This window comes from Helianthus annuus, chromosome 5, assembly GCF_002127325.2.
Source record: "Helianthus annuus cultivar XRQ/B chromosome 5, HanXRQr2.0-SUNRISE, whole genome shotgun sequence".
Taxonomy (NCBI): Eukaryota; Viridiplantae; Streptophyta; class Magnoliopsida; order Asterales; family Asteraceae; genus Helianthus; species Helianthus annuus.
Window position 1 is genome coordinate 164,107,611 of NC_035437.2, and position 10,578 is coordinate 164,118,188.

Here is a 10,578-nt window from a genome sequence, read left to right on the forward strand (position 1 = left end):
TGAAATAGTCAAATAAGGGATGTTAAGGGAGGCTTATAGTACGTATAACTAGGGTTCCATATTTCTAAAAACTAAAAACAATAAAACAAAAATACAACATATAAAAACCTTTAAATAAACAAACACAAATGAAAATAAATGAGCAAACATAAATAAACACATTACCGAACATTCACAAATAAACGCAACCTCAGTTCATGTTTGTTCATATAACTTAAACAAACAAAATTTCTTGTTCGTGTTCGTTCATTTATTAAACGAACGAATATAAACGAACTTCTCGCTAAACGGTTCACTAAATGTTCGTTTCGTTCACATCTAGATATCTCTTACTTAATACAGAATCAACATCTCAACTTTTCTTGCTATGTGTCATCTAATGAATCCAAAAATAACTTTTATTGCTACCAAGTCAAGAACCAATAATCCTCATGTCGAAAAGTAATGTCGTATCAACACTTTTTCTAGTGATCTCTAACGTCATATCAAATATCATTCCCCACTATATATAATCTTCAACAAAATACCAACCAATCTTTCTATTACTTACACCTCCTGGATGTAAATGGTATACCAAACAAAATTTGCATTATTATTACAATTATTATTCATTAATCAAAACATGTACAGAATTCTCATATTTCCATGTGAATATTCATCCCAATGAACATATATGATATGTCCAATACATCTGGATCCCTCATGATGAAGAACATTGGGGGGGGGGGGGGGGGGGGGGAAATTTGTTTATGCTCTTTACACATCTCTTCTTAGGTAATATCAGCATAAATGCTTCATATCGATTGAGTTTGCAGCACTAGTGACAATGCTAAACAAACCTTCATTTAGACATCTACCTGTTAACGGTGCTAAATACACACCCAGTAACAAAGGTTTTGGATTAGAGCAGGCTTGAAGATCTTTTCTACACCGCCTTCTTGATAAACAAGTGTTTATATAGAGTAGGAGCGTTTGTTGCCCATTCAAGCCGTTTACATGAAGGACTCTTATTTGCTAAGCAAAGATTTATTTCTAACCCCCTCAGTAACCAATAATCAAGTAAGACACAATCTTTAATCTATACATAAAAAACTTAACCAGTACCTGTCCGGTTTAGTTGTCAATGTGGACTAACTTATGTTGGCACTAACCAATCTTAAGCCAGCCTCGGTTTACTAGTTAATGTCCCAGACTCATAATCACCAATTAAAGGCTTAAAGCAACGGCAGGCCTTGAAAAACACACAGAAACACACCATAAACTAACAAAAGGAAATCTGAAACCAAAGCAAGTAATTATGTCTAGAGCACCCTGAAACATCTATACGATATCAGTTACCAATATAACACGTTTGAATATTTAAGTCGACTTTTGCAGTACAAAATTGAGCACGAGGGCTCTTTTTACCTCATTGTTGTCCACCAATTCCATTGGTTCAAGTAAAATATCACAATGGTCAGACCCAAGTACACAACCGAAGGCTGAAGTAGTAGAACCAAGATCCGCCCATGACCCATTAGCAACCGGGTCACTGATCTATACAAACCTTTCTCAATAGTAAAACCCCATTTTTCCGGTTTCTGATTTACTCGACCAAAAATGCTTTCTTGGGCAAATATAACCCAAAATAACGAGTCTGAAGAACGACTTTACAATAATACTGAAGCAGATAATAATACGAGTGGTGAAGACGTTGATACTTTGACTTTTGCTGACTGCACCATCAACCGTCTTAATCATATGCGTAAAAACTTCTCAGAAGGTCAACTCTTCTACAAAATTTCTTTATAATACAAGTTCCCGGAACAACATAACTTCTGAGCCAAACCACAACAAAACCGCTAATTTACAGCTTCATAAAAAAGAACCTGAGGTTGCAAATGCCCCTTTTCACACATTGAAACTACATCTTCCCATCTTCCAACCACCTATATAATTAAATATTATTAAAAAAAAAACATCATCATACATCGTATTTGATTGCAAATGAATGTGTTACCTTCACTGTTTTGTCATCATACATCATCCATCGCTGATGAACATGGTTGTATGCAAAGCAATGATAATGTTGTCCGTAATAGCATACCTTAAATTGACAGCAAGAACAAAATAACGTAAACACAAAAGCCATATAACAAAATGGTTAAAAAAATTACAAAATGCGTACCACTGAAACCAGACGGCGTGTGTTATTTGGATCAAGTCCACGATAAAGTACACTTAAATCTATTTCAGTAGATAGTGCTGCCAATGTCGCTTTTATGTCTTCAACACTTTCACATGTGTTTTGCCAACCAAGGACTACAAAACAGAACGAGTGAACGTTAACAGTTTATAGAGATGCCACTTTTGACTTAATTACCCATAAACGGGTCGATTGGGTAAAGTCAAACGAATTAAACTGTTCGAAAGTCATCGAACATGTATTCAAATGCATATAACATCGTAAATTTCTTTAATAGAGAAGCTTTGATTGCCGTTGTAGTAATGTAGTTTTTGTAATCATCAACACATCATATATTCATGAAATTTAGAAAAACATGCTACAAAAGCGTTTTGTGGGTTGGCCAGGAATAGGGGTGCAAACAAACCGAGCGGCTTGCGAGCTACTCGAGATCGGCTCGTGAAAAAGCTCGAAACGAGCCAAGTCTTATCGAGCACGAGCCAAAAATAAAGCTCGTTTATTTATCGAGCCCGAGCTCGAGCCTGGCATGTGAAACTCGTCAGGCTCGTCGAGCCTGAATTAGTAAACAAGCTGAGCTGAGCTTATTTAAACGTGTTTACGAGCCGAGCGCGAACCTAAAAATAAGCTTGTTTAGCAAACAAGCCCTAGCCCGAGGTTCACTTATCGAGCTCGCGAGCCTAAACGAGTCTATTATTTTTATTTAACATATTAATTAATATATTATAAATGAGCCGAGCCCGAGCCGAGTTGGAGCTTGAGAAACTACCAACGAGTTGAGCTCAAGCTCTCATAAGTTAATCAAGCTCGGCTCGTTTGCACCCCTACCTAGCCAGGAACCTCTAAAAATTTCCCGTTTTGACCCGTTACCCAACCGACCCATGTTGCGACCACTAGTTTCTAACAACACCTGTTGTGAAAACATGAGGTGGATTAGAAAGAATGTGATGAATGTAATTAAGCTTCCCACAACCACCATCTTCAGGATCACAAGCTAATTGGTGATTCATCTCAACGAGATTCAACAACTCATCAAAAGAACCATCCGGACACATGACCTGAAGCGGTAAAATAGTAAATATTTAAAGTTCAGCAAGGAATATTAAGCACAAGAATAGAAAAAAAGAAACATGCCTTCATGGTTCGAAGGGCATTGGCATTGATTTGATGAAAGAAAGACGTGTATTTGAGACTCCTAGTTTCCAACTCGCAATTATAACAATTCATCCGTTCAAAAATGTCCATTCCAAAAAGAGAATGTGCTGTACAAGCTTTGTTTATACACTCCCAAGAGCCCATTGTACCGTTTTCCATACGTTCGGCATCAGAAACGCTAGTTCCAGAGGTAAATGATTGATGTAAGCAATCAAATATCACTCCCAATACTTCGGAGGCATCATTCATTTGTGCCTGCCAAATCATAGCACGTGTTTAGTAGAGATGGTAATTCCGACTCCAATAAACTCTGAACCTAAGCAGTTAATGCGGTAAAAAATCGGATATCGGTCAAGGACCGGAATTTGAGATATCGGTTATCACGTTGGGATATCGGAAATTTTAGTATCATGCTGAATTTATATATATGGCAATTTAACACTAACAGTTCAGTATACTCTCCTACTGTTAACAAATTAACCTTTTGCAACATGCAAAACACTAACAATTGTAGAAAGTAGGTACTGACTGAAGACTTAAAACACTAACAACTAACAAATAAGACTTAAAACACTACTAGCAGTAATAAGAAGAAAGACGAATGGTAGAACTAAGAAGAAAGGTACTCTGATATCAGGAAAATCGGTGATGTATCGGTCCAATATCGGTCGCCGATAATATTGGTACCGATATTCTCATTGATATTTTGCACTTGATATCTCACCAGGGGACCGATAACCGATATATCACCGATATAGGCGATACTAACTGCATAGCTCTGAACAAATTGATTTGGGTCGTGTTTTATCTATAACGGGTCAAACGAAAAAAATCAAATAAAATTAGCTATAATGAAATCGAGAGTCGAGACAGCTCAAAGTCACCCAAAGACTTCAAAGGTTATTATCTTAGTAACATGATCTTTAATTCTTTATAAATTGTTTGGGGTCAAGCGTCAACCCAACCTGACCCGTTCAACCTGTACCGATATTACTTCTTAACCACATCTTACCCAACCCACCAACTTTCGACCTCTAGTACTTAGTAACAACTAAAAACCTAACACATAATTACACAAGGGTTTAACAAAAGCATATAATGTTTAACTTTGTTTGTGCATAACCACAAAGAAACCCTAAACTATACAAATATAAGATATGAGCGGGGTGAATAGACATACCTCCTGAAAGAAATTACTGTCTGGATATAAATTGCTAAGAGCAATCCGAAGAGACGTAGGGGCAACAGCTTGAACTCTTGTATCCGTGGAAGCAGAGTTTAAAGCAATAAAAATATCATATAAAGCACATGTAACACATGGATCACCAACATGAAGATGGCCACGAGTAGACGTGCCTAAAAATTCCTCCCGAAACCGTCTCAAATGCCATAAAGACTGCAGTAGAAGAAAATACTTATGAATTTTATCTTTGAGACGGATAAAACATTTGGTAAAACATGGGTTTTATAAAGAATTACCTGTATAATAACATTTAAAAAACAGTTGTATTCGCCGACTTCATTCTTCAAGCCTGTGCCATAAACATCACTTCCCTTTACATTGTCTAATTCGACTTCGATCGATGTAATACAAGAGTCTTCCCCTTCTGTAAGCATGTCGTCATGCATCGTCGATCCAGATATTGAAGAATATTGCTTGTGCGAATGAAAAGCATCTGCAATGTTTAATCAAAATACTAATAAGAAGAAAGATCATTTTCCGAAAGCTATAAAAAAGAACATGATGCCCGAAGTCCAAGAAGAATTTGTCAAGTTGACTAAACTATGGGCTTCACCAAAGTAATTACAATATTTTCTTAAACACCAGCATTATGCATAAACTCGAATTCTTTTGGATATTCATATCTTTAGTACTCATACAGATACTTCAAGCTAACTCCAATTTAATATATAAACTAAAATTAAACAAAATGGCCCAAATAACATAAAACTACTACCATGTCTGTTAAGAGGTACCAAAACTCCAAAAGAAATACATACCAAGGCTTTGGCGGACAGCTTTTGATAGGTCAGCTTGGAACCTTTTCTCGTCATCATCTTCTGCTTGCAACATCAATACCCGTGATTCACTATCTCCTGAAGTAGAAGAATCTGCAGTCAAGCAAAGTAAAGTCCATCAGCTGAGATATTAATGTCACACACACACACACATACATATATATATATATATTACTTTGTATATGGTCGCTGTATGTATTTTGCCCAAATTCAGTAGTTTCCTTTCCAGCTGACACGGGTTGCTGTCTTCCATCAATTACCTTGGTTGTATTTTTTTGGCGCCTACTTCTTCTTCCTAACAAAGAGACATAATGATTTGTAGTTTCATCTTAATATGTGTTATGAACTATAAGCACAATCAATACCAGTCCTCTCTGAGAGTCCATCTTCCGGAGGGCTCAAAAGTCCATTGCTTTGCTTCACGGGCTCCTGAAAGATAAAAATGGTAAGCCACCCCATACGCCACATAATATTTTCATCGGCCCAAAAAAGTAATCATTTGGAAAACACTAAGATGGGTAACAAAGCTAGCATCATCACAAAGAAGCTCACCATGGTCATTGGTATTGGTGTCGTTCTAGAGCTATTTTTATGTTGTTCTGCAAGATGTCTTTGTTTAGCTTCATCCTCAATTCTTCTTTGATATTTTAATGTTTCTTCAAGCTTCCTTTCCTCAGCTTCAAGCTCAATCTTTCTGCGCCTTGCTTCATCTTCCTGCTGATGGAAAACACCAACTTCAGCCACACTTTCATTTGGCTGTTCATCTATCACATTTGTAGCTGAGGAACTGTGAAAAACGGACATCAGCACGATGATAATAAAGTAAATTCTTACAATGAACATAAAAGCATACTAAAGAAGCCACATACGTCATTTCTAAATTCTCATTGGGTAAAACATGTAATTCACCACTGCTTGCAGCCTGCATATGTAAGCATGTAACAATGCATACTCAATCTAATAAAAGATAAAGAGTAAAATGCCATTTTCGTCCCTCAGGTTTGGCCAGTTTTGCGACTTTCGTTCAAAGGTTTGTTTTAATCGCATCTGGATCAAAAAGGTTTGAAATCTTGCCATTTTCATCCGGCTCGTTAACTCAGTCCATTTTTCTCTGTTAAGTTAGGGGTATTTCCATCTAAAGGGCAATTTGGTCTTTTTCAATTTATGTACAAGCATTTAGCATAACGTACATGAAGTAACAAAGACCGAATTGCCCTTTAAGTTTTCAAAAAAGACGAAAATACCCCTGACTTAACATAGAAAAATGGATGGAGTTAAAGAGCCGGATGAAATTAACAAGATTTCAAACCTTTTGGACCCAGATACGAAAAAACAAACCTTTGGACTAAAGTCACAAAACTGGCCAAACCCCAGGGACGAAAATGGCATTTTACTCTGAAAAGATAACAAGTTATTTAGAATATATTCCAAACCTTGAAATCCTTTGTTTTTCTGTATTCCTTGTTCTTTCTTTTGTCCTTTAGTTTATCATTAACATGCCTTGTTACATCACCAGACGCTTTTTTAGAATCAAGAGCAAGTTCAGCCAAAAAAGCTTCTCTAGCAGCATCTGATTTCTCTGTGGCATCTTTCTCTGCTAAAGTCTCTAGGTGCGCCTAAAGAAAAGAGGAAAAAACGTAAACAAATGTATTTGCACATTCAACACATGTATAGAAAGTTGAATACGAACCCGCAAATATGACTTTACAAGAGGTACAACTACGAGCCCGAAATCAAGAGCACATAATGGACCTAACTTGGCTTCCAACTGCTGCATATCAGAGAGATTCCGCATGATCCGTGCATCAATTTTGCTAAGCTGCATTTCTTAATAAGTGAGATAAAGCGGAGAGAGTAGAGACCACATGTAAGATTTATGTATAAAAACATATATTTATTGATCAAAATTCAAACAAACCTCAACAGATAACTGTTCTTTCTGTTTCTGGATTCCAATTTCTATGCAAGTATCTAACTGTTGGAGATAGTCATTCACCCTCCAGTCTTCTTCACCGGATTCTAAGTCACATGCATGAGAATTCACATTCACAACACCGTATGTATCTTCAAACCTGTATTGATTAACATTGAAAGAGTCTACTTCTTTTAGAACATTGGTCAAGGCTTCCACCTCAAACCTATTAACACATGTAACATCGTCATCATGTTTTGTAATTTCGTCTCTCCGTTTCCTCAAAACAGACTCGTAACTTTGCCGAACAAATTCCGTAGTGTTCTCTCTTTTCTTACCTTCTTCTACGCAAAGATCTTCAACTAGCTGCAAAGCTTCCTCGTAACTTACATGCTCCAACTTTCTATCGCATAAGCTCTGCAAATGCGAAAATTCTTTACCGATCATCTCTAAAAGCTCCATCCCTTTATGCATCTTCTCATCTCTAGTTTTAGACCAGAAGGTCAACTGTTCTTGACTTGTGGGGCCCGAAAATATCCACGACAACAGAGAATCATCATCGTTATCTTGGAAAGTGTTTGCATCCAACAAGAGACTAGACCCATCTTTATCAAATGCTATTTTTTCAGATATTTCGTTGACTTTCGTGACGTTGGTTAACTCTTCTATAGCATTACTTTTCTCTGAATACCTACCGACCCCACATGAACGAGATAATTCTTGCAAGAACATAAGCACTTTCGTAAGCTCTGTTGCTCCAAGAAAACATATACAGATAGGTGACTGTTCCACACTGCAGTTTAGAAGCTGAGGATGCAACTCCTCGACTGCAAACTGTATAACTTTTGTAAGATGACTAGCTGCAAGACATTTATGTTTAATAAGTAACTGGAATAAAGTTTTTATCTTTTCAAGTAGCTCTGTTCGCTCAATGTCATTCGATAACGGCCAGCTGTCAGGGTTGAAATACGCCTTGCAACCTTCACTCTGATCACATTCCATTGAGACACAGTCAGCAATCTTAGCATACTTCTTGTCTCCAAATGACAAGTCCCATGCATCCTCATAATAGCCATAACCGTTACTATAACGGCCATTAGCTAACTCAGAGTTAGAAACCGGAGAATTTGATTGCAGTTCAATCATTCTAACCGCAGTGTTGGCATCCAATGCTCTCCACGGAAACGTCAGAAGCATTTCGGTCCACTCGCTATCGACATTTGGAGGCAACACTGCCTGCAACTTTGGCGATAAGCTATCCATGTGCTCCTGTAATACATGCTGCTTGTGCGAATCGGGATCCGCAAATTTCTCACCGCATCTACAGCACATCCAGAACCTCCAACCGTTATTACCCACAGCAAAATCCAACGCTTCGGTAATGACTTCATATGCGAATCCATCTTTTTGTGATTTAAAATGGGATTTAACATCTGATATCGTTATCTTATACAGGTCTTTCTTTAAATCTGTACTCATGGACTTCCAATAATGGAGAACACTGTCTTTTCTTTCGGATGTAGATGCGCTCTTTTTCATTTTGCCACTTTTTCTTCGGTCACCTGTTCGCTGGCTCGGCCCGGGAGAAGATTCCGGAATCTTATCTCCTTCAGTTTGGGACTGGGAAGACTCTAGCTTCTGCTGCAATAACCTTGCTGCAGCCACTTTTACTTCGATCTCTTTCTTTCTTTCCTCATCTGTCTTACTTGCTTTCTTGATGTCGTTCGGCCTTCGGGCTTGAACCGCTCTTACATCCATTGGGTCATCGGGAACCCTCCGGATAGGAATAATCCTGAACTTATCCTCCCCGTTTCCTAAATTCCGCATCCAGCTCGAAATAGTACCAAGACTCGCCCTCTGAAGCAAAGCCCGAAGCTCATTCTGCACATGCTCAATCCTCGCATCCGGCGCAGCGATTTTCTGCTGGCTCTCATCTTGCAAACTTTCCCTCCCAGGATCAATCGGATTCTTAATCATCAACGCACGCTCACACTCCCTCACCGAATCCTCATAATCCTTCCCATCAACCGCCGTCTCACAAAGCAAATTCGCGTAAAAATGAGCAAACTCAACCGAATTCGGCGAGAATGTCACCGCCTTCTTAGCCGACTCAACTGCATTCCTCAAATGCCGCTGTTTCGCATTCGGATCATCAATAATCGACGCAACCTTAACACACACCGTACCTTGCACTCTACAAATCAACGACAAGTAAGCCGTATTACTCTCATGCCTCACACACATCTCCTTCATTAACCTAAGCGCTTTCGTGTGGTTTCCTCTTCGCAACGCATTCAACGCCTTCTCACACTCAACTTTCACACTAGCGTAACCTTCCGATCCAATCGCTGACTCAATCGCTAACGAAACTTCATTCTCTACGTTATTCTCTAGGTTATTTTCTAGGTTAACTTGTTCTACATCTAGTACAATCGACGAATCGTTGCTCATAAGATGTTCCGTAGTGGTTACACTAACATCAACCTCATCGCCGCCGTTGTTAGCGGCGGATAACAACGGCGTCGCGGCCTTGGAGCGAGTAGCGACGTTACGCTTCTTACGGCCCATAGGTGTAACAAATTACAGTTGATAAGTTGAAAGCAAAACCTATAAAGCGTGATTGCATATGCGTAGATACATAAATTGTTGTATGTATGTATATGTGAAGGATGAAAGATGAGACTTACTGATGTGAGTTGGAATCACGAGGTGGTGGTGGTTGGTGGCGTTACCGCAGCGATCGGTGGTTGTGTAGGAAAAGAGGGGTTTTTATTATAATTATAATTTTAATTTATAATCTGTGTTGTGTTTGGTGGTTTTCAAATGTGGATTTTGACATTGACCCCTTTTTGTTGATTCGCGTATCCCGAAGTTTACCTCACGTTTATTGGGTTGGTTGGGTAGCATTTTCTTGTCAATTATTGTCAATTTTGGTTTTTTTTTTTAAGTTTTATTATTATTATTATTATTATTATTATTATTATTATTATTCTTATTATTATTATTTGTATGTATTATTAGTTGTAACTAGGGTCGTAGTTACTCGCGTATTGTGTAGGGACGCGGTTGGAATTCAGAATGTATAGCACACCATGACAATCGATAAATAAATTTGTAAAGTTAATTAAAATGATATATATTAATGGCTTATGTAATTTGTGTCGTAACTCGGCTATGAACATTAAAATAATAACAAAAGGTAAAATGATATAGTAAATAAAAAAGGTAAAAATAAGGTAAAGGAAAAAAGAAAATAATAGAAACTTGGTCGGTTTCGGCGCGCTCGTTATAGCAAAGAATAAAAGGTAAA

The 10,578-nt window shown here is 37.9% G+C and overlaps 1 protein-coding gene across 2 annotated transcripts; it reads right to left on the reverse strand.

Moving 5' to 3' along the window:
* Window positions 1-1,262: 1,262 nt before the first annotated feature.
* Window positions 1,263-10,073, reverse strand: LOC110941734. 2 transcript variants are annotated; one of them, XM_035990358.1, is made up of 15 exons: window positions 7,275-10,073; window positions 7,047-7,175; window positions 6,790-6,972; window positions 6,226-6,278; window positions 5,909-6,143; window positions 5,722-5,785; window positions 5,533-5,651; window positions 5,339-5,453; window positions 4,817-5,013; window positions 4,518-4,733; window positions 3,317-3,592; window positions 3,093-3,240; window positions 2,168-2,301; window positions 2,000-2,086; window positions 1,263-1,928 (listed from the first exon to the last, which is right to left on the reverse strand). In XM_035990358.1, exons 1-15 carry the CDS (start codon window positions 9,834-9,836, stop codon window positions 1,842-1,844), a joined length of 4,605 nt encoding a protein of 1,534 aa, XP_035846251.1. In that variant the 5' UTR covers window positions 9,837-10,073; the 3' UTR covers window positions 1,263-1,841. The 2 variants fall into 2 exon arrangements, with proteins under 2 accessions (XP_035846251.1, XP_022039088.1); XM_022183396.2 differs by having other exon boundaries at window positions 5,339-5,449; window positions 5,532-5,651.
* Window positions 10,074-10,578: the final 505 nt, after the last annotated feature.